We start from the raw sequence: 24,550 nt of genomic DNA, 5'->3' as shown, positions 1-24,550 counted from the left end.
GGTTGGTGGCCCTACACAGTCTGCACTGTAAGGAGACTCCCAGGGACTTGGTACCTCAAGGTCTTCTCTTTCTATCCCACAGAAGCCTACATGAGCACTGTAATGACAAGCTCAACACTGCAGTCACTTGCCCACCACACTCTCCCAGTGCACACACCGCCCATCTGATTGCAAAATGCAGTCCTGCAAAACGGCACATTGCTGATTTTCGGTTCTCTTTGTGTTTCCCACCCCAAGTGCTAAGTCATTTCCCCTCTGAGAGACCTGGAAGTGACAGGAAAGGACACAAAGCCTAAGAAGGATAACAGCTCCTTTTTGCATAGCAGGATAGCAGAATCAGTGCAGTCCATACACTTAAATACTTGGACCTTTAATTGATATTTTCGCCTAACTCGTTTTTGAGTGGCATGTGATTGTTAAAAACATGATAACTTGCCACACAGTGTCAGCCAAAGAATTGGTTGACTCCAGCCCTCTGCATCCAACTGTGGCCCATCAGGAGCTACAGAAAAGCTCACATAGGCAGGGCAAGATGGGCAAGAACCCATTTGGTTTCCAATACCCCATAATTGAAGCTATCCCGATTCTAAATAAAGAGGCTTTGCTCTGAGCTATTATGGCCAACAATAGAGTCATAATGTCTATTAATGTTTCTTACTGTTCTTTGAAAGCTATCACAATGTACTGTGGCAATGAAATCTACAGGAGTTTTTTCTCCCACCCAACAGGCTGCAAACCTTTGGAATTTCATACGTGCAGTCAAGAACAAAGCCACTTAAAGATGACAGATTGAAGTTTTAAAAAGGAATTTAATATCATGATTTGCCTTTTAGGTTCTTGGAGGCAGCACAGCACACACTTCAGTCAGTTATAAAAACTGATGGGACACTGCCTTCCAAGAACAGGAGCGGAACCAGGAAGCCAGCGCAAGCAAGGTGACAGCCACCAATACCTGGCTATATCCAATTAATGAAAGTCAATAAGGGGGATGGTTGGGGTTAGCACCCCTGCAGAGGCCCAGCTTAGCTACCAAAGGCCTGAGTTAAAAAAAGTGTCCTAGCCTGCTGTCCCAAACCTGAGGGTGGCATCAGGTTTATTTCCCTTGGAAGAGCATTCCACAGATGGGGCACTATATAAAAGGCCCATTCTCATGTTTTACATTTCTTTTTTTTTGGGGGGGGGTGTTTCTGAGCATTGCTAGTTTTTCCTTCTGTCAAATAGGAACTGTGTAACTTCTTAGATTTCCAAATGTGAACCTGGGTCCCCTAATCTACTTGCAGTTCACATTCAGAAACATATGAATCATAGGTTAGGCAAGAAAAGTGGAAGTTTGCCTCAGGAGGGATGTAAACTCTACAATTCCTCAAGCTGAGAGCAGAGCAAAAGGCAGCTCCAGCAGCTTTAGAATCAACCAGCTGAATTGTGTGGGGTGTTTTTTTTTCCCATGTAAAAAGAGGCGTCAGACAGCTTCTGCTTCATTATTGCAACTGAAGTATTGGGGGATGCTCAGCAACACCCGCTGCCTCAAGCATCTTAAGAAAAAGCAGTGCTGCTACTGCTTATTGTGGCTTCCAGCTAACAGGAACAAATTGTCCAAGTAGCACAGAACAAGAGCAAAAGCTCCCACGCCAAGCTGGGCTAAATGAGGGTTTGGGTGGAAATGCAGTTTCCTTTGCTGTGAAATCCCAAGTGGGCCAACAGCCAGCTTCTCCCCAAGCAGGCGGTGCAAAAAATAAATAAAGTGCAGCCTTGGGCAAGACTGTGTAGGAGGCTTGTTTTAGAAGACAGAGGCCCCTCCCCAATTTTGCTCAAGCAGCCTATGGAGCTGCACAACCTGGCTCCCATACCCAACAGTGATGGAAAACATCCTCATTAACAGCCACAGTGGTGAAGCACCCCTGCACCTTGCCACTAGGCTTGGGAGGTGGGGGAAACATTTCTCATTCCCAGGGGCCAACCTTGTAGATGGGCCGTGTAACGTTTCTAGATTTCAAGGTATCTGCGTCAGGAGAATTGTTTGAAGACACAGGATACCATTTGACTTCTGGCTAGGCAGGGTTGCTTCTAGCAGCTGCCTGGAGATCACATGCCAGCTTCTCTGAGGAAAAACAGGTGGCTCACCTGTCATTGAGGTGCATGAATTGTGGTTGTCTTTGCAGCCATACATATAGCTCCTGCATCTGCTGCATAGGTATTGTTTTGGAACCTTCTGGAGCTGGACCAGCATTTTGGTGGGCCACTCTCCCCCACCCTCCATGTTTATTCTCAAGGGGGCATGTCTGCTGCCTCTGAAACCACATGCAGCAGCTATGTAAAAAGTACCCTTGTCAATAAGCCCACAAAAGTTACTAGCCTGCAAAAATGCCTACTAGCCTGCTGGAGCACTGGCAGAGGAGGAGCACTGGCAGAGGAGGATAGGGGACTCCGTTCCTCTCCTAGCATCCTACTGCATTCCTATTCTGGGTGCAAAGGAAGGGCCTTCACTTTTTCTGGCAAAGCCACTCAGGTTTCTGTACTGGGGACAGAGGAAGGACTAAACGCTCTGCTGCCTTCCGCCAGCTCACTCACTTGCCTACATGGAATTACTTGTCACCTATGATTACCCGGTAGGCGTGTAAATACGAAGCTTTGACCAAGAGCAGGCTAAGGTAGCAAGCACAGCGGGGATGGAGGGTGGATTGTGAGATTACACAGATGACCATGCAAATAATTACAGTTATAGGAAAGAAACCAGTTCTTTTCCTTTGAGGTCACACACATGGAGCTCAGCACAGCCCCTTCAAAGGAAAAATCCACCCTGAGAGGAGCATCAAAGCTGTAGTGGTGGATAAAGGCTACTCTTTAGCATTCCCATTGGAGATATAAGCAACCATTAAAGTGTTATCCAACACTGCTGATAGATTTGGGCTGGAGTGGCTACTACAGGCAATGGAGTATCCAGCAATCTTTGTATGGAGTGGGGAGTGGGTGGGTGGGTGGGTTGGGACAGGGGCTGATTACTTTACTAGTCTGTTGATAGTATGCTGCATTAACACCTTGTACTACACAGGTGGCGCTGTGGGTTAAAGCCTCAGCGCCTAGGACTTGCCGATCGAAAGGTCGGCGGTTCGAATCCCTGCGGCGGGGTGCGCTCCCGCTGCTCGGTCCCAGCGCCTGCCAACCTAGCAGTTCGAAAGCACCTCCGGGTGCAAGTAGATAAATAGGGACCGCTTACCAGCGGGAAGGTAAACGGCGTTTCCGTGTGCGGCTCTGGCTCGCCAGATGCAGCTTTGTCACGCTGGCCACGTGACCCGGAAGTGTCTCCGGACAGTGCTGGCCCCTGGCCTCTTAAGTGAGATGGGCACACAACCCCAGAGTCTGTCAAGACTGGCCCGTACGGGCAGGGGTACCTTTACCTTTACCTTTACTATTACCTGGGACAGCATCCATGTCTGGTGGACTCAGTCTCACTAAGAAGGAACAAACAAATAATATTGAGCAGTACACTTATTAGTGAAGACACAGGCACTTTCCCAAAATACTATGGAAAGCCTCTTCTGTGTCAATTGCTTTTTTCCCCAAGACCTCTGTTTTTAGGTGGCAACAAAGGAGGGCTCTACCATATTTCAAAAGGGAAAATGTTCTGGCTGGACACTCTCTGGCAGCTCTGAGAGGCCACATGCAGAGATCTGAGGAACAAGAGGGGGAGGACCAAACACCAAGATCCAGGTTTTTCTGAGCTAGGGAAATGGAAAAAGTCATGAAAAAGATGAACGTAGGGAGAGGAAGTAGTCAGTCAGAGAAGTGGTGAAAGGGTCACAAGAGGAACAGAGAGGAGAGGTCCCTGCAGGCTCACACTTTCATGCTTGAACAGAGAAGGGGCAACTACTTTAAGCCCCATGACCACACTAACTCACTTTCTGCAGCTGCCTCACAGCTTTCTCCTGCCACCATACAGCCTTGGGAGTGGAGGTGGGTGAGCAAGGTTTGGATCAACTGTGGAGGCAAGGAAGTGCCCTCTGCCCTCAAGCAATTCTATCCTGGCTCAGATGACAAAGAGAAGCAGCAGCTGCACAACAACAACTCAGTGAAGAGCTGCCAGTCCTCCCTTTCCCCTCACAGCCCTTCCCCAAGCAGCTGCTCCTCCTTCAGCACATCTGTTCTCTCCAGCAATTGAAGTCCACTGCATCATTCTCAGGACAGATGGGATACCAACTCTTTGGTAAAGAAAAAGGACAGCACCCTACACATCACGGTCAAGGCTTCCTAGGAGGAACTCATGCCAAGCACACAAATAACTAGTGGGTGAGTTGGAGAAAGTAGAGAAGCCTCCACTCATCGGCTTTGCTCATTTAGCACTTGGGGTTGCATCCCATGCTAGTCCTACTCAGAATAGACTCATCAAAAATAATGGACATTACTAAGTTGGGTTCATTCATTTCAATGGGCCTGCTCGTCTAACCCTTGGCTTCTGCATCTCAACTCACAATATGCAGTCTCTCAATTCATTCTGATATTTAAAGGTCACCTTTATGGGATAAACCTTCCCAAGGCAGCTCACAACACATTAAAAACATAAAATTTAATTCATAGCCTAATTGTAAACCATAAAACCACAATATATCAGACATCTAGAGATGTTTCTAAAAGCAATAGTAAAGCAGTATCAATATAAAAAAATAGGAAAACAAGCAGAAAACCATTAAATAGTTTTTAAAAATCAGCTGTTAAATGTAAAACTGCCAAGGAATCAAGTAAAATCAGCTTAGGAGAAAAACGGTATTCTGGGCCCATTTAAAAGTCATCAGTGTCAGGCCACATGCACCTACTGAGGGAAAGGGTGACGAAAGCAAGGATCCACCATCTTTAACACCCATCGATCCAACAGTTCCTGATGGCAAGCCCACCAGCAGGGCCTTTGAGGCTGATCTTAAGGCAGTTTTGATACAGATGTAGGTGACCCTGAAAATAACCTGATTGAGCAGCCTTGAGGAGATTAAAATATCTAGTACATTAAACTGAGCTTTGAAGTAAATGGGCAACCTGTACTGCCAATACACAGTTCATGTTATATGCCCCAATTGCCTGGCCCCCACAAGCAAATAGTCTGCTGCATTCTGTACCACTTGCTGTTGCTGATGTTATTTATTACTACTACTACTACTATTTATATCCTGCCCTTCATTCCAAAAGAGCTCAGCATGGCAAACCCACAAGTGATAAAACAATTTATATGAAAACAATTCCAATACAGATGCAGACAAGCTGGCAGTCCGATTCTAAGCACATTGCAGTAGTCTGGATGTGACCAGATCAGGTATAGCTCTTTCCCCAACCTCCCATTTTCACAATAACCGCTTTTAGACACTGAGGGTGCTGTCCAAATAAACAATAAGTCGAAGGATGATGCTATCTGCAATTAAGGGACTGGTAATGTTTATCCTAAGGGACGCAGGTGGCGCTGTGGGTTAAAGCCTCAGCGCCTAGGACTTGCCGATCGAAAGGTCGGTGGTTCGAATCCCTGCGGCGGGGTGCGCTCCCGCTGCTCGGTCCCAGCGCCTGCCAACCTAGCAGTTCGAAAGCACCTCTAGGTGCAAGTAGATAAATAGGGACCGCTTACCAGCGGGAAGGTAAACGGCGTTTCCGTGTGCGGTTCTGGCTCGCCAGAGCAGCGATGTCACGCTGGCCACGTGACCCGGAAGTGTCTCCGGACAGCGCTGGCCCCTGGCCTCTTGAGTGAGATGGGCGCACAACCCCAGAGTCTGTCAAGACTGGCCCGAACGGGCAGGGGTACCTTTACCTTTAATGTTTATCCTGGAGAAGATGGGGGCAGAATATGATAGCACTCTTCAAATACTTTAAGAGAGTTCACATGGAAGTAGAGGCTAGGCAGCTTCCTGCATCATGCAGCGGGTTGGACTACATAGCGTACAAGCCTCCCCCCCAAAACTCTATGGCAATAATGGGACCTAGCAGAGAGTCTCACTTGCTTTACAGATGTGCACAACAGTGGAATCTTGGGTTTGGAGGCAGGTTGCCATATGTACTGCTGAAAATACTTGATAGGGGTAAATCACTGGGGCCTAGAATCAATTTGTGCAACCCAGGATGAAGAGCACTGGGTGCCCTTCTCTCTGTGCCAGGGAGTGTGGGCAATGAGCCCAGCCTTAGGTTAGGAGAGCATTACAGGAATCTGCCTCACTTGCTCTGTCAAATATACATATTGCCTCTTTTTTTTCCCCAAGGAAGGAGAAATGGAGGCAGAGGTCTCATGCTGTAACTATTGATCTGACTATTTTTAGTCTCCGTTTGCCCAGCCTGTTCTTGTCAAGCAGCCACGAGGCAAGCTTTGCACAGGATCATTGGAAAGACGGCAATGCCTAATCCAGATGCTCGCTTGGACAATTTCTTTGGAAAATATTAAGTGAAGAGGCCTCAGAAAGCAAAGAAATCGTAGGCAAATGCTGGTACTCCTCTTCCTCCACACCATTTCACTGCTTCAGATGTATAAGCAGAGCACCAGTTTCCCCCTCTAGATTGGCTGATACAGAGTCAAGCAAGAGACATGGGGAGGTGGGGGTGGGGTCATAGTGTGAGCCAGTGATTTGTGTTAAGTAGGGCAGCCAGGAAGATTTATTCTGAAACCTTCCATTCCACTAGCAGGAGATGGCTGGTCTAGCTAGTGCTCCTTGCAACACACTTTCTTTGGCGCCAGGCACTGGTCCAATGCTTTCTGCACCAAAACGAGATTCTAGAACTCAAGCTAGCCTCAAAAATGGCCCCAGAGTACAAATGTGGTTACTTAGCTATGAGGAAAGAAGGCCTGAGATGTTTGGATATGTTTTTCCAGCCAACCTGCAAGCACATTCCTAGTTGATACACAATATGGGAGATGTGGGCTAGAGGCATCTGAAACAGATTTGAGGCCCGCTATCAGAAAAGGGAAGTGGGTGGGTGGAAGTATGTGCCCTTCCAGCTACCGCAGGGTGGTTAGAGGACTTGTGTGAATGCACAAGAGGCTGCTGTATTGGTGGAAGGCAGGCTGTTTGGGGACCCTGCCAGGGTTTGACCTGGAACATGTGTGGACTCAGAGCCTGGTCCAAAGCTAGCTAATCAGGGCTGCGAATCCGGTGCTTCCCAGCCAACACCCAACATGCTAACTACTACTTTGCCAGTTTACTATTTGATCACTGTCAGTTGATCCAAGCACATTGCGTATTATGCTGTGTAATGCTGTTGGTGTGTAATATAAAATACCGTATTTTTTGCTCTATAACACGCACCCGACCATAACACGCATGTAGTTTTTAGAGGAGGAAAATCCGTAGGCATGCCACCCGTAGGCATTCCCTCCATAACACTCAAAGACATTTCCTCTTACTTTCTAAGAGGAAAAAAGGGAGTGTTATGGTGCAAAAAATACGGTAAACAGATCAACATAGCTGCCTGCATCTTTTTACTGTCTTTGGGGGTGTGCCTATGGGAGCTGTCATGATGAGCCTTTACATTTCACAATGCATCATTACAGGATGGCATATTAATTTGGCATCCCTCCCCAACTGGGACAAGAGCTTAGCATGAATTCACCATTCTGTCCCTCTGAGATCAATTTGTTGCCATTCCTCTTCTTTCCCTAATAGGATTAGAGCAAATGTCTTTATTAATATTCATGAAATCCCTGAAACTTAAGGGGAGCTTAGCTGTCTCCGGAAGCACAGGATACCGCTAGAGGCAACAGGCTGGACTGGGGCACCCAGGCCAAGGAGAGTACACTCATCACTAGGAAGCCATGGCAATATACTGAGTGCTCTTTGGAGGACGATGTACTTATTGAGAACAAACAGGCACTGCATTTCTAAGAAATAAGCAACATACTAATGGCCTCAGGATAGTGTTTCCTCTGTTAGCTGATTCATGCAGATTTCAACTGGGCAATGCAGCTAGGCAGAAGCAATTCTTCACAGGAAGGGAGGCCAAGGAGTTCCAGTTCTGGAATCAGGAATATTTCTCGACTCTCCTGAAGAAGGTGCATGTCACAGCTTACTGGGCTATATAGTCATAGTGCTATTTATAACCCACCTTCAACCTGAAGGTTCTCACAGTGGGATACAACATTTCATTAAAATATGTCACAACATATGCAGCATAAAAACCTCCTAACACCACTGTGCATGCGTAGATCTTGAGGCAGGACCTCACTGACCATTACCCAGGGTTAACAACATATAACATGTCTGAGAAACAACGAAAACAAATTCACAGGAAACTGAAGCAAGGGTGGAATGAATGCAATTTGAACTTGTAATTTCCTAAACCCATTCCCACCCAAAGCAGAGCTGGCTGAGGCTGATAGGAGTTGTAATCTGAAACATCTGGAGGGCACCAGTTTGAAGAAGGCTGACAATGAATGGTAGAATCATATACAGCACAAGAATTGCAATAAAAATAATTTTTAAGTAAAGCTTTGAATATTTTTGCATGTAACAATTTAAGGCTGCAATGGGTCGTTCCATATCAAGTGGTACAATTTTTGATTTACTTTTTTTACTACATGTCGTCCAATTTTCTTAAAATTCTGTACACTTGTTAAATGATCAGAACAAATCTAATCTAAAAGTTTAAATCTAAAAGTCCATCATGTGCCGTATCATATTAAAGCTCATGAAGTTCTGAAGAGATTGGTATTTTTAGTTTTGGAATATCTCAATTCTGGGCTGTGTTTAGGTCTCTGTGTAGTCTGACAAGACCAAAATTGACACATTTTTTTTTTAAAATTTTAAAACCTTCATAACTCAAAAATGGGAGATAAAAAATTTAAAACTAAGATATGAGACCTTCTATTATACTACTTTTAGGAAACTGGAACGGAAAGCAATATAAAATGGTAAGATAAAAGTCCCTGAATCACTTGACATGGAATGACACCAATGCTAAAGACATTTACAGTGGTACCTCGGGTTAAGTACTTAATTCGTTCCGGAGGTCCGTTCTTTACCTAAAAGTGTTCTTAATCTGAAGCACCACTTTAGCTAATGGGGCCTCCTGCTGCCGCCATGCCGCCAGAGCACGATTTCTGTTCTCATCCTGAAGCAAAGTTCTTAGCCCGAGGTACTATTTCTGGGTTAGCGGAGTCTGTAACCTGAAGCGTATGTAACCCAAGGTACCACTGTACTAAGGAAATGCATTTCTGAGTAAACATGCATTACATTGCACTGTAAGTGTGCTATATTCAATTTATTGTTTATGAATCATTATTAATTGCGTTTATATCCTGCCCTTTTGTCCAAGGAGCTCAAGGTGGTCCTTCCTCTCCTCAATTAAAGTCCATGACAACTCTGTGAGGTAGGTTAGGCCAAAAGAAGACAGTGACTGGCCCAAGGTCACCCAGGCAGCTTCATGGCCCAGCGGTGATTTCAACCCTGGTCTCTAACCACTGCACCACACTGGATCTAGAACTAAATGTGACATTTCCAATTTCCAATCAAACACATCAGTTTAACTAACATTGAAGTTAACTGTATTTGACAAGTTTAAAAGTTTTGAGATATTTATACAGAACATAAAAAAGTAGTCACTGCTTTGATGCACACCGAAGCATGCTGTAGGCCCCCTGCCCTTCCATGATCCTGTGCAGGTTTCTTGGGAAGCTACCACATGGCAAGGGTTTTGACCTTCCCCATCATTAGTGAGCCTCTTTCAGAAGGCCAGCTCATTTTGCTCATGACTGCTCCCCTTGGGAAAGACCAATGAAGAGATGGACAATAAAGAAGGGTGGGCTTTTGCCAAGCAGATTCACACAGCCAAAGCTCAAGGAAGCTTCAAATAGGATATTGCATGTGTGCACAGCACAAGAGAAAACTTCCTCGCCCCTCTATGTTTGAGTGTGCAGAGCATAAGTTTTGCATACTCCAAACTTCACAGCTGAAGCTTTTCCTTTACCATTTTTCAGAAAGACTACACTTGAGATGTTTTATCTGTCATAAATCTTTGCAAAAATGAAGGAAGCAAAGCTGGAGGCTGCCCAACTTTTCTCTACAGACGCCTCTGTGTTGCATTTTTTTCTCAAGACACACCTTGAGTAAGGAAAAAGCAGACCTCCTCTCAGCTGGCGAGGAGGAGATGTTCTGAAGGAGCACTAGGTCATCTGAGGAAGCAAGAGGCAGAGATCAGCTTATAAAGGAAACTTTGTTCTTGCAACCTCTGCGGCTGCCCATTTGACAGCATCCAAGCACTGAATTGCCAAGAGCAACCTCCCTCCTCTTACCAGTGGCTGCAGCACCCTCTTCCTGTCATCCAACCTTTTTCTTAGATTTAAAACTACCTAGTCCAAAATGTACAGAAGGGGCACAGTTCTGCTTACGAATAACAAAAACAGGAAGTCATCGGACAGCAGCTTATGGAAGAAACATGCAGTCAGTCACGCCCTTTGCTTCTCAGTACTGGCAAATTTACCCAATATGGATCCTCTCCAAGTACATCATTAGCTCTATTTTGTTTCTTTTACATAAATTTTTAATGAGATTATCAAATACAGTATGACAAACAAGACACCAACCTAAAATACATAACAGAAACCATCATAAAGGCAAGAGTAAAAATACAAGATAATAAAAAAATAAAACTTAAAAAGCCTGAATAGCACAAAATATATTCCATGGTTGGAAACAAGGATCATATTAATGCAAAATATGTCAAGAATTCATACATGTTGCCAAATAAAACCATATTTAGCAGGATTGTGCCAGCCATGAGATTGTTTGATCATATAAATCACAAACAGATCCCAAACAGAAGCAAAGTTAGAGGGGTCTACATAGCCCCTGGCAGAACATAACTTATGAGCCAGTTTTTCAGCGATGGCAATAAACATGACTTTTAAAAACCACAGGTCCAAAGAGTAACAAGATGCATTCTTCCATCCTTGAGAGATCACTAAATGAGTAGTGACCAGCAGACAGAGAATTGTTTGCAAACCTGATCAGCATTAGCACCATCAAAAGTGGATCTCTAATTTCTGATTCAAGTCTATGTTGTGCTGTAGACGAAAATGGCACCCCAGAACACACAAGAGGGAAGGATTGGCAAACTGAAGATTGGCAGTTACTCAAAAACCCTTGTAGGGATAAAAACTCTAAGAAGGAAAACCTCAGATATAGTCCAATAAGAATTAAAGAGCATGGAATGTTGACCGGCTGAGTGGGAAAGAAAACTGACAGCCAGGTGGGAGGGGGAATGGAAGGGCGTTGCTGGAAAGAGAGGAAGAGGCACAGACATCTAAAAATCGCAGAAACAACCATCACATTGTCTGAACAGGTCCTTTTCTGAATCATACTAAAAAAACTACTATAACATGTACCCAAGGAAGTGAGCTGCACACAGAAAACAATAGAGAAATGAAAGATTTCAATGTAGACAGGACTGGGCCCAAGAGTGTTGTTCACCTCCATCCAAAACGGAGACCAAGGTAGGGAGAGGAAAAACAAAAGGTGCTCAATGAGGGCTAGACATGCTCAGTGGAGACGGATGGCTGGCTGAGCATTAGGAGGTGAAAAAAAAGGGGAAACCAAGTTTGGGGGAGGAGTATGGATTCTCTGGAACTCTGAACAGAAGTGCTCCGCACTACAGGGCTACTGTTGCAGAAGACTAACACCATTCTGAAAGAACAGCTGCTTAAAACCACACAAGTCTGAGCATGCCACAAGCACATGAATCCAGAGGTTGAAAACCCCCAAAACTGCTGTGAAAGGCCAGTGAAGGGACATTTTGTTATCAGCGGCAACAACTGGTGCTAACACCCCCCCCCCCGCATTGTTCATCTCAGGCAGGTTAGTAATCCCTGGCAGGCTTCTGTACATGGACAGTGGTCTGTATTCAGCTGGACAGCAGTTTAACTGCACAACTGCTGATAGGAGTCTCCGAACACAACCTCTCTGGCAGGATAACAAGCCAACACAACTGGTATGAGGAACGGATTACTGTGAATTAGGATGCATCTGTGTAGAAGTAGGTTAACATACTATCTTCCCATCCGTTGCGCTGGGAGTTCAGGGCAGTGCTTCTTAATGTGAAAGTCCCAACATCTTCCTGGGTGGATTGCATAATGAGGGGCTTTTGTTCCAGGGGCTTTGACCACTAGCACGCCATTACTGTTGAGACCCTTTTAAAAGAAAGGCTTGTAGAAGGCTTGAAAGGCATTGATGAAAGGAGTTGATGGTTTACAAGTGGGCCCTGAAAGGTTCAGTAAGTCTGCAGGTAGGTTCCACTTCAAAATGTTTGTGAAGCACTTATCTAGGGTGATGCCACAACAACCACCTCTCTCAGGGCAGCTAACCCAACAGCACTCTGCAGAGCACAGGTGTTTGACAAAGCTGTTTTCAGAGTGAGCCTGATCAATATTTACTCTCAAACAGCAGTGGAAATCCAGAAGGGACTCTGCTAGGCTTGCCTCTGGAACCCCCCAAAGACTCTAGACAGAGGCTTCACCCTGAAGATGTAAATCGTAAGTCACCAGTGAATCCCTGAAAAACAACTACAGTATTTCTCTTCAGTGCGCACTGTGAATATTTTGGGTTTCTATGCTGGGTCCCTCCTTCCTCAGCCAGCCTGCATGCAATTCATTGTTGCCTGTGGCTGCCATGCAAGTAATTAAATACAAGGATGGGCTAATATGTACTCATATCCACTTTATTTAATAACAAACTAGTTATCATTTAATAGTATTTACATGTTCAATTTGCATGATTCCCCTTCCCTAGCGCTCATTTCTGCTTTCAAGAAGCACAGCTACCATACAAGTGCTAGGAGCCCTTCTGGACAGTACAGCAAAAAAAGGAAATCTAAACTAATATGAACACAGTGAATCACAGGCTGGGGAAGCTGGACAGTGTAAGGAAGAGGTTTCATACCAAGCCCACCAGGAGCTTTCCTGCCCCCCCCAATGGCATCCTATGTGTCTTCATGAGTTTCAGGATTACCAGTTGCTCTCAACTTACTACTTTTGAGCCTAAATTCTGTATGTTCTGTTGCCATTCCAGAAAACCCCAGAGTTCAGGATGATCTGACCCTCCTCAACCTGGGATCATCAGCAGCAATCACTTATTGCCTTCTACTGGTGAAAAGCAGAATGGCACAAATAAATAAGAGGAAGTTTGTGGATGGAAGAGAAGATGATTGCAACACTTGCACAGGGGCTTACTCAAATCATCATGACCCATTAACAGCCATTCAGTAAAGAAGTACCATGTTCTGTAGCATGTTCAAGGGAGGGAAAAGGTCCTTAACAAAGTCTAATTATGAAAGAGCAAAGGATGCCATCAGTGAAGCCTCCTGTGGTACAAGTGACTTCTGGTAGGCCAATGTCACAGAAAGACTCCTCTGGATAGCTCCCACCACCCACTCTCACCTCCAAGGGTATGAACAGCTTCTTAAGGAGGGAGATCCTCTGACAAGGGCCAAGGTTTAACAGTTCCACTATCTTGGACAAAGACATTTCCCATATGATTCAGAGCCATATGTTTTTCAAATTCCCAGCAGCCCACCACAATTTTTGGCAGAGGTATTGCCAGTTTTGGCTCCATGTCGCAGGCAACATCATGGATTTGGGCTGTGGGCAGACTGGGAAAAAACAAAGTGCCTAAATTTAGAACTGCTAGCTTAAGAACTCATACTATGATCCTCACCAGCCAATCCTCTAAAACATAAAGGAAACATTCAGATGCTACAAGGAAAGAAAGAGAAAGATTTGTCTTATGCACCCCTCACACATGGCCTATAAATTGTCTGTGTGCAATTATCAAGTTGGCTGCAGCGACACCTGTTCCAAGCAGTCACATTAACCACAAAACACCAATATACGGAGTCACAAGAGAAAAAAAATAAAATCCTTTCAACATTAAATGAAGCGGTAAGGAAAGCAAGTCCAATCACTACTCCCAACGGACACAACTACCCTGAGCCACAGCTTAAGCCTTTGCGTGTATCCTGAGTACGGTAAACTTCTAATATACAGCCATCTAGATGATGTGCCAGTAACCCACAGCTACTCATGCCCTGAGGCCATCATGGCCATTAAGCAATGAACCCTCTCAAGGCAAAGAGTGTGAGCTGCTAGTGGCCAAGGTCCAGGCTGCCTTTTAGGTGCAGCTAATCAGCTTTTCCAGAACTGAAATTTTACAAGTCTCACTGTTTTCAAGCCACTCTGAATAGGTAAAAACCAGATAAATGTTGCGCTTTCTTTTGAGAGCACAGAGTTGCTCACAACTGCAGTGCAAACACTTTTTAAATGAGAGGAAGTTGCTCTCCCAAGCCCCAGAGCAAATTCCCAACCCCCTAATAGATCCTTTGTTTGTTGCCAGTTGCGTCATTTCTGTATGGTAAATATTTAATATGCCATCTTCTGCCGTGCAGGAATTGATAGCTGCCTACACCAGCTGCCAGAATAATGGAGCTATTCGCAGAGCAGCTTACAGCTTGGTCTTTCAGGGGATGCAGCCTCTTCACTACAAAGGAATTAGGTCATCCTGCAAAAGCAAGCACCAGGCTGTGAAATCGGCATGCTGGGAAGGGACCCTGAGGGACAGGAAATGAGAATGGCACTGTGGGGTTGGTACTGCTGACCCTCCATGCTTAAGGTTCATCTCAGCTGCCTTTCCACTGAAGTCTTAACACGCCTGCACAATCAGACAGCATCACTCAGAATCTATCCAAACAACCGAGCTAGCTCTTATTTCCTTACCCCAAACTGTTTTCTGCACCAAAATCCTCTCTTTCCCTTTGTAGACAGCCTAACAAATTCATATTTTGTATACCTAAGCAGAAGCAAGTGTTGGCCTTTTGTGGCCCACCTTCTGACAGGGCACATTTGTGGAAGAGGCAAGATGAAAAGACTTGCTCTACTGAATCACCTCAGACCTTCTGTTGTTCACTGGGGTCGGTGGCCAATGCAAGCAGTATCACATATACTGCAGTTGCTCAAAACTACAACCTAAAGGAAGGCTCCCTCCTGCAGTCAAACTAGGCTTCTGACTAGCCCACTAATGAAGACCACATTCATGTCTTCCCTCTTTCACCTTTGGAGGAATCGGAGCTTCAAGCTCAACTCCCTCCCTCACCCTTGTTCTGAAGCCTTCCCCTCAAACATCTTACTCTTGTCATTCATCTGTGGCTCTGTCCTTCAGCCACCAAATTAAGAACATTTCAAAGTACTGTAACGGTTCCTTTGCTGGGTACTCGGGGCTTGAAATGTGTGGAAAGGAATGCTGAACTCAAAGCTAAACTATTCGCAAACTGCTGTGAGAAGAGCACTAAAAATACACAGTCCAGCAAAAGTCAGGATAAGAAATTGACTATTATGTAGAGTCCCCCTCACAATGCATCTTTTTTCAGAGGATGTCTGCTTGCACCTCTGTCAACCAATGTTGTCTTCTTCTTTGGCGATCACTCGGAGCCGAGTAAGATTGTCTTCCATGAACACGGTCTTAACAGTGAGTCTGTAAGTGACTGTGGAGGCCAATTCTGGATCCACACATCCTTCCACAGTGGGGACACGTTTCTGGGCGGGAGTTGATCATGGTGAGGGTTTGCCAAGCATGCCTTCCTCTTAGCATGTTTCTCCCTTTTGTCCTCAGTTTGAGCACCTTCAAAGTCCATGACACCTTTGGTAAAGGTTGTTCTCCAACTGGAGCACTAGCAAGCCAGTGTTTCCCAATTATCAGTGTTTATACCACATTTTTAAAGATCTGCCTTACCTCTTTTGTTGACCACCAGCATTATGCTTTTCATTTTTAAGTTCAGAATAGAGTAGTTGCTTTGGAAGATGATAATCAAGTACCCAAACATGACCAGTTCCTACCATCCTCCAATCTCTGAAGACAGTACCCAGTACTGGAAGTAGAACAGGGAGTACTCCAGTAACTAAATAGATTAATTCCACACTTTAATACCGAGTGAACAATGAAGTTCTTGGGACCTGTGGCTCCCAATTCCCTAAGATACTGCAAGGTGACATATTTGATCCATTAAATGCATCCTGCTTCATTCACCATATTTCTTCAACACCAATTTGTGCAATGAAAAACAGGAAAGCATGCATATCCTGAGATTAAGGAACAGGGCTTCACAGGCTTAGGAAACAGTCTCAATTTACCGGTACTGAACATACCCTGAAGGATATTACAATGAAGTGCTTTTACAAAAGTATGCATGTACAAAGGGGAAGGCTTCTAATGGTGTCAAGATATGACAGCCAAAGTGCATCCTCCACATCAAGAGAGAATGTCACCCTCTTTGTGAGCTTCCACCAAGCATCTAACTGGTTACAAATAAAATACACAATGCACAGCTGGATGGATACCTGATCTGAGCCTGCAGGGCAATTTTTATGGTCCATAATCTCATAGATCAAATTGCTTGGCCTGGCCCAGCACTTGCATGAATAGTCAGATTTGTGGGGGAAACTCTTCCCATGAAATTAAGCATAGGTATTTAGCACCTTATGCCAGATCCACACAGATCTTTACAGCAAGGGTGGGGAACCTCAAGACTAGGAGCCAAATGCAGTCCTTCAGACCCCCTCTATCTGGCCCTCAGAACTTGCCAATGGTCACACTTCACACCAAGTGATTTTGTCTGGGTGGAATGTGTCACTGAATTCTGATAGTGCCCCTTGCTTGCCTAGAAGGAGAATACAGAGGGATGTGTGTAGAAGCTAGATTACTGTATAAAGGGAACTTTTACATTCATTTGCCTCTGGCCCCACCCACCACTGGCATGTGGCCAGAAGGAAAAGTGGCCCACAGGTTAAAAAAGGCTCCCCACACCAGTTTAAGATGGTAAAGACTGATAAACTAATCCCGCAGTAGCCAAACTGAAAAAATGGGCATGCTTCTGGCTTCTTCCCATGTTATCACCTGCCAATGACAAAAGCACTTGCTTTTTTTGGTGTGTCTGTACTGATGTCAATTCTTTAAATAGCTGTTCAGAACAGTGATATATTTTTATATATAGCAACACTGCGGCAATTTCAGAGAACCCAGTTTTCTGTGTACAAATTTAACTTCTTAGCAAAACTGGTGGATGGCTCAAATTTCAAAAAGGAGTAAAGAGCAGGTGGTTTCGGGTTTTAATGCTTTTATTAGTAAGTCAGTATTTAGATAAAACTAACAAATCCTGTTTAATCCATGCATGGCCTTTGCAGTGCTGAATTGGCAAGGGGCTCATACAAGGCACGAGCCAGGAATAATGCGCGTAAGAGCAAATAAGAAGCAACGAACAACCAGCTCTCCAGGACATTATTAGAAGTATATATTGGGTGCAACCTACTAAGTTCTAAGACCTACTGAAATGAATGGACATGACTAAATTTGGTCCACTAAATTAGACCTACTCAGAGTAGAATTTCGTCTGATACAATGCACTGTGTCTGAAGGAAAATGAACATTTTCCATTACCATTCAGCTTTGCTCATGTTACCTGTGGAAAGCAAACTTACTTAGGCATTTTGATTTCTATTGTGATACAACAGGGCAGGAAAGATTCTTTCGTTCAGTTTGCCTTGTTTGTATGTGTGGGCTTTTCCTTCTTCCATATAGTGTCTGTCCCACCCCACACTGATATCACACAAGTGCTATGGTCTTTGCAGAATGACTTAAAACAGATATGATGCCCAATAACTTGCTGTGCTTTTAATTTCCATTTGTATTTAAAATCCTTTCCTTCTCCTAGTACATCTCTTCAAATCCTGGCAAACAACTTCTTCTTCTTCTTTTAAAAATATACATTATAGCACCTTCTAAAGAGAACCAGTTTTCCATCACCTTTCCAGGTTTCCCAGGGGTCAGCATGAAATGATGTGCCTCAAGCATCCACAAGCAAGCCACCTTGTCCTCAAGCCTTTCCCCTACCAATTATCTCACATATGACAAGTGTCAGTTTGTGGATGGGAACTCTACATGTCTGCCTGCTCAGTGGTTTATTATACACTACCTTCAGCAAGGATGCTACATCTGGGCAGCCAAATGACACAGACATACACAAAAGCAGCACAACCATCCCCAGCAACAACATTCCAATTGCCAGACTATTCCTAAGAGAGTTGCCTTGCCTCGGTAAAGTCTGAGTGACAGCAGCCACACAACAGCATGTCAACTGTAGGGCACACTGAGCAAATCTACTGTTAAGTTCCCTTCACCTGAGTTACTTGGAATCAACAGCCATTGCTCAAGACCAGTCAATTTTCTGTCCATTTCCAGAAGAGCCAAACTTGCCATAACCCATGTCTTGTCTTCACTAATATACCTTTTAGTCAGAGTGATGGTGATGCAAATGCCTGTTAGGTGTGCCACCACCACCATTACCATGGCCTACTTTTCTAGCAGGCTTTTGGGTGAGGGGAGCAGTGCCGGACGTAACTTATAAATAGTTTGACACTGCTGTTTTTATTATGAGCTTTATTTAAATAATTGTTTGAAGTTCTTGTTTTATTAGGTTGAAAACTACCCTGTGACCTTTTGGCAAAGGGTGGTATACAAATTTCTTAATAAAATAGAAGTCTTGTTTATTTCTTTCAGCTATTTTTTAACAGCCTAATCACCAAAGTTTCAAAGCAGTGTATCCAGACAATGAAGAAGCAGGTTACTCATGGGTCTTTTAGTTCACATGTGTGCACAATTGGCTCTTTCCTTCTATATGCCATGTGTTTCCTGAAAGAGAACAGTATTTAATATTTCATCAAGTCCTTTCATTAGCTGGATAGGAAGGGGCATGCAATGCTTTTACACCTGAAACAGGGAGTTTCAGATAAGCTAATGTGACATTTTCTGGATAAAAGCCACATCTGCCTTTGTATCTCTAAGCACTGGTCTCCCGGGTGCATTTATCCATTCTCACTAGTGAACAGATTTCCTAGCATTTAGGGAGTCTCTTCACTGCTTGTGCTTTGCATCTACCCCCATCCCCACATGTCCTTTGCAATCCTGTTCCATCTTCCTGTCACCTTGTTTCTCGTCCTCAGCGTTTCATATACAGTTCCTGCCATGCTAGGTAGAAATTCAGTTGTCCCATGGCATGGATCATTCACTGGTTCACCGGCATTGCACTACTCATTGCTTCCTATGGGCAGATGTGGTAGGTGAGCTGGACAAAATCAGGACACAGAAGCCAAGCTGGGCACTTTGCCCTGCCTGTTATTTAACCTTCCAAGGGCTGCATGGTCTATCTACATCTACCAATTGGCAGGCACCCTGGTAAAAAAGGAGAATGTTTTGCAGGTGTCAGGATTAATCACATGCTGCAGGGCACGTGCCTTGACTATGTGGGACTTCCAGCTAACTCTCCTTCCCAATCACCACTTCACTCAGTATTATAAATATACTGCTGTCTAGCTATAGGAACCAAGTGTCAGAAAACAGAAAATGAAGAAACAGCAAATGAACAAGAACCTACTGATACACCTTACAATAACTTTGGTCAGCCTCTTATTTGCAGGTGCAGTGTTCTAGGAAGGCAGGCAGTTTCTGCAGTTTTCCGTAGCTGATTTCCTCCACGTGATAACTAAAGATGGAATCTGAAGCTGTGCAAAGGAAGAAAAGCAAGCCACACAGTTGCATCTCTTTTGGCTGAGCCTCTTTCATTTAACAGAAAGCCCATTAGGACTTGGCATACCACCCAGAATTGGAGGGGGCGGGGGGAGAAGAGATCTGTCTGAAAAAGGGCAATATGGATTTCATAACTATTATAAAAAAATTCCTTCCAGTAGCACCTTAAAGACCAACTAAGTTAGTTCTTGGTATGAGCTTTCGTGTGCATGCACACTTCTTCAGATACACGAAGAAGTGTATCTGAAGAAGTGTGCATGCACACGAAAGCTCATACCAAGAACTAACTTAGTTGGTCTTTAAGGTGCTACTGGAAGGAATTTTTTTTGTTTTGACTATGGCAGACCAACACGGTTACCTATCTGTAACTATAACTATTATAGTCTTTTCAGGAGATAACTCCAAATACTCTCTTACCTAAAGAAAGGAAAAGAATAGCAACTACACAAAGCCCTTTCCCTCACCTTCACACCACAGCCTAATAACCTTTCACTTTCCACTGGGAAGCAGCAAGGTCACTTTCAATTTTCTGCTTTGCTGCTGTCTTCTCTCTAGTCTCTGTTAGTTTGTCACCTTTAGCTGGAGGCCATCTGTGGACTGAAGCTGTCTTCCTTTATCTACCTCCCCACAACCATTATTTATTTGCTCTGTAAGCATTTGCCTGCTGCTGACACAGAACACTAAATAAAGATATAAAGCAAAGTGCAATAAGCAATGCAACAAATATATGCACTTCCCTTGTGGAAAATGTCAAATCCCCAGACTGTATAAATGGGAAGTTGGACTTACTGTGAATTTCCTTTCTTTTCAACCTTGTAGGAGGCCAGAAAGCAAGGGTTTTAAAGGTGTTTTCTTTCTTTTGCTAGGAAGCCCTAAAAAGTCTTCCCCTTTTCTTTCTTTCTTTTTTTAGACTAGTCAAGATGGCTCAGAAATGTGTTTAACCTCAAACATATTGCAACGAAAGCATATCATACACCAAAGTGCTCAGGAAAACGAGTCGTATCACAAACAAAAAGTCTCCCAGATTTGTCCCCTGCTCCCGCAAGAAAGATCCTTGCTGGATCAGACTAAATGCTCATCTAGTCCAACATGTGTTCTCACCGTAACTTTGGATACTCTTTGAGGTTAATTACAAAGTGATATGCAGAACTTCACACAGATGGAGCTGCAGTTTCTATTTCACTGGGCTGCTGTGTTTTATAATGAAAACATTAATTTAATAAGATACAGTAGTGTCTCCGGACAGCGCTGGCCCCTGGCCTCTTGAGTGAGATGGGCGCACAACCCCAGAGTCTGTCAAGACTGGCCTGTACGGGCAGGGGTACCTTTACCTTTACCTTTACCCATCTCCATCCCTTCCTTGTGTTGGGAGGGCTCTCTCCTTGAGATATCCAAACAGCACAACAGTACCGTAAGTACCGTATTTCAGCACCCAGGCTTCCCTTCCTGAACCTAAGAATAGCCCTGCAGCTGATTTAGGCCAGTGGCCCAGCTAGCGCAGCATCCTGTTTTCACAGTAGTCAAGCTATTTGTTCTCTCAAACCTTTCACTTCCATCTCACACCTTCATCTACAGAGCTGAGACTGACGCAGCTGAAAAGAGCAGACAATTTGATATGCCTTGTAGAAGTTTGATCATGTTATCTAGGAATTAAAAAAACCCTATCCAACCCTGCCATCTCACATCCAGAACACTTTTTCCAGGTCCTCACAAGACTCTTTGTTTGCACTCCATTTAACATTTATGGTGTTATTTTGCAAAGCAAACCCAAATAATCTAACAAAACAAATCAATATCAGAACAGCTTATTGCTCAGAAGAAAATTTGGTTCCTGCTAGTATTGCCTCCTTTGGGGGGGCAGCCTGTTTGAATTTTAAGGGTGCTAAACTCACATACTGGATAATTTCAAGTTAAATGGGGCACACATTGCAGTTTAGATGCTTGTATAATCTATTCAGACAGATAGTGTTGAGTTCAAGTATCATAGGGTGCCTTACGGTTTTGCTGAAAGGACATGTCTCCATACAAATGAATTACCCTTCTATCCCTTTCTCTTCTCCTTTTGGTTTGGCGTTTTTAAAATTTATTGATCTTATCTTGTTCAGATTAGGCTGCTCAGGGCAAACATGTAGTAAAACAGATCATTCTTAGTGCAACAGCAGCTGCAAGATGCAGCTACAAGGAAACTGATTAGCCTCTGGTTCACTTTGCCATGTCATGAGAGCCCAAGTGACACAGCAAAGAACTGCTCTCAGCTCTCTGCCAAACCAAGAAACAATGCACAGTACCCATCCACAACCTAGAGAAGTAGAGAGCAAGTGACATTCTGAACTCCTATTGGTTTTTTATACAGCACAGCAAAATCTCTGTCAGAAAGCTGTTAGTCTAATTATACTGTACAGTGGTACCTCGGGTTACATACACTTCAGGTTACATACACTTCAGGTTACAGACTTTGCTAACCCAGAAATAGTGCTTCAGGTTAAGAACTTTGGTTCAGGATGAGAACAGAAATCGTTCTCCGGTGGCGCGGCAGCAGCGGGGGGCCCCATTAGTTAAAGTGGTGCTTCAGGTTAAGAACAGTTTCAGGTTAAGAACGGACCTCTGGAACAAATTAAGTACTTAACCTGAGGTACCACTGTATAAGCATTGGATTTTAAATGCCCATACTGGTCTATAGTGATTTCAGGGCTCCATATAAAGTACTGGTTTCACAATTCAGGTCCCAATGGTTTGGGACCAAATTACCTGAAGGACCATCTTCTTCCTTATGGACACGCCTATAGTTTTAACTTAGTTTTAAATGCAAAATGTTGTCTATTCCAGCCAACTCCTAACCACCATTATCCCAGGCAGCATAGCCAGAGGACAGGGATGATGGGTGTTGCACGTGGTGTGGTCCATCATGGGATCTCTGTGGTTGTTTGCAGAGGAGTGAAAACATCTTTATGGAATTTGCTCCCACAAGACACAGCGATAGCCACCCACTTGGATGACTTTTAAAAAGAGGATTAGATATGTTAATGGAGAGGAAGCCTATCAACAGCTACTGGCAACAATGGCTATTTTCTATCTCTGCTAAAGGAAACTACCAATATGCTTCTGAATGCTAGTTGCTGTGATTCAGAAGTGAGGAAAGTGTTGTTACACTCAGTTCCTGCTTGTGGGCTTTGCATTGAACACCTGGTTCGCCTCTGTGAGAAAAGGATGCTAGATCCTTTTGTCTGATCCAGTTGCAGGGCTCTTAGACAGGGGGCTGAACCCTAACAAGATATTGTTAGAGCTTACTTCCTCCTCTCCCCTTTCTCTTCTGCTATCAGTTTTAGTTTGGATTTTTTTGTACGTGTGTTCTTAATGGGTGGATTAGGGTTACTGTTCCATTTCTTTTTCCTACTATGACTATTAAAAAGCTCTACATGCCTGATTATTTATTTGCTTTCCAACAGCACTTACGGGGAGGGGGAAGTAAGTGTATATGAAGTCATGTTATATGTCATATATATATATGACATATATATGACATATATTATATGTCATATATATATATATATGGGTTGTTTTTATTTTATTTTATGCTGATTCTAATGCATATGTTTGTTTGTTTATATGTTCATTACATAAATTCTAGAGGATGCCAAATTTGCACTTCTTTGCCCCGGTTTCTGACACTTACGGTGTATATTTTAAGGACCTACCCAACTGCTGTAATTTTAACTTCTTTTCAACAGTTTTTAGGAATGCATTTCAATTGCTGTAACCCACACTGGGACCTCTGGGTGTGGAGGAGTGCAGGTGATAAAAACAATAAAAAAACCGAAGGTCACTTTGTGTTACTTTGGTAAAACGAAAAGCAGCTAATACTCGTAACATTAATAACAACTACTGCTTCTGCTGTGGAGGCAGAGCCTGGGCATTGTGGCTAGTAGCCTTTGGCAAGACCTTTCTTCCATGAACTTGCCGAACTTCTTTTTAAAGCTGGCCAGTCACTGCCTCCTGTGGAAGAGAGTTCCAGAGTTTAACGCGGCACTGTGGAAATGACTTTTCTGTGCCCCGAATCCTCCCCACATTTCAGCTTCACTGGATGCCCACCAGTTCCAGCGTTAAAGGTTTTAAGCTTCGAGTCACCTCGGTAAGAAAAAAAAAAAAGGCCAATACACACACCAGCAACATAAAAGCCTGAGCCTGAGAAGGGCTGGGTATTCGCCAGGGGTGCTCCTGGGGCGACAACGACCACCGCCCCCTCCTCCACTGCCCCTCTCCGCCCGCCCTGCCCCACGGGAGGGTACCTGCCCCCTCTCGAAGGCGTCCCGCTCGGCGGCCACGGCGGCGTCCACCATCCCGCCGATAACTCCGGGGGGCCTCGGGAAGCGGGCGGGCGACGCGCCTGAAGGAGCCCCCCGAGCGCCCCGCGGCGGCCTGGAAAGAAGCGAAAGAGGCCCCGGCCGCCCTTCTGACAAGAACGCCACTCGCCCCGCCCGTTGGTCCGCGGCGGCTGCCACTCACCTCCCGAGGCGCCGCGATTGGGCCTCCGCGACGAAAGGGGAGGGGCTTTCTTTCCCGCCCGTTTCCTTCTCTCGCAGACGGAAAGGGAGCATCCCCCGGGCGTCTCCGCGGCAGCCCCGCCTAAAGGAGGGAGAATTCAAGAAAATGCCTCTGCGATTGGATGCTGCTCTAGGCTCCGCCCGTTTCCTCCACGTGCGCCGGCCACCGCCCTTCCACAAAGTTTGGGGCCTTCCGAACAGCCAGGACTGCGACTCCCATCGGCCACAGCTGCAGTTCCCCCCCACCGCACTCGCTGGGGCTGATGGGAGTTGTAGTCCAAAACATCTGGAAGGCGGCTGGTTGCCTCCATGCAGGGGTGGGGAGCGTGCGGACCTCCAGAGATTGTTGCTGGGCTCCAACTCCCCTCAGTGGTTAGGGATGGTGATGAGGGGAGCTGTGGAGTCCAGAAACATCTGTGGAGCTACGACAGGTGGCGC

At 44.8% G+C, this 24,550-nt stretch overlaps 1 protein-coding gene across 2 annotated transcripts in view; it reads right to left on the bottom strand.

Annotated features, from left to right (window-relative positions):
• Nucleotides 1–24,066, bottom strand: part of HIP1 (huntingtin interacting protein 1) — a 65,632-nt gene extending 41,566 nt beyond the window's left edge. The window contains exon 1 of one of the 2 annotated variants that reach the window (XM_083714390.1): nucleotides 23,858–24,066. In XM_083714390.1, the coding sequence (XP_083570516.1) occupies nucleotides 23,858–23,908 (51 nt within the window). In that variant the 5' untranslated portion in view covers nucleotides 23,909–24,066. The remainder of the gene's footprint in view (nucleotides 1–23,857) is intronic. The other variant, XM_083714392.1, reaches the window with a different exon arrangement.
• Between the last annotated feature and the right edge of the window lie 484 nt (nucleotides 24,067–24,550).

The sequence above is a fragment of the Podarcis gaigeae genome (assembly GCF_964106915.1).
Source record: "Podarcis gaigeae genome assembly, chromosome: 15".
In the NCBI taxonomy this organism is placed as follows: domain Eukaryota; kingdom Metazoa; phylum Chordata; class Lepidosauria; order Squamata; family Lacertidae; genus Podarcis; species Podarcis gaigeae.
Note: the sequence above shows the minus strand (reverse complement) of the source record. Positions and strands in the feature narration are given on the sequence as shown.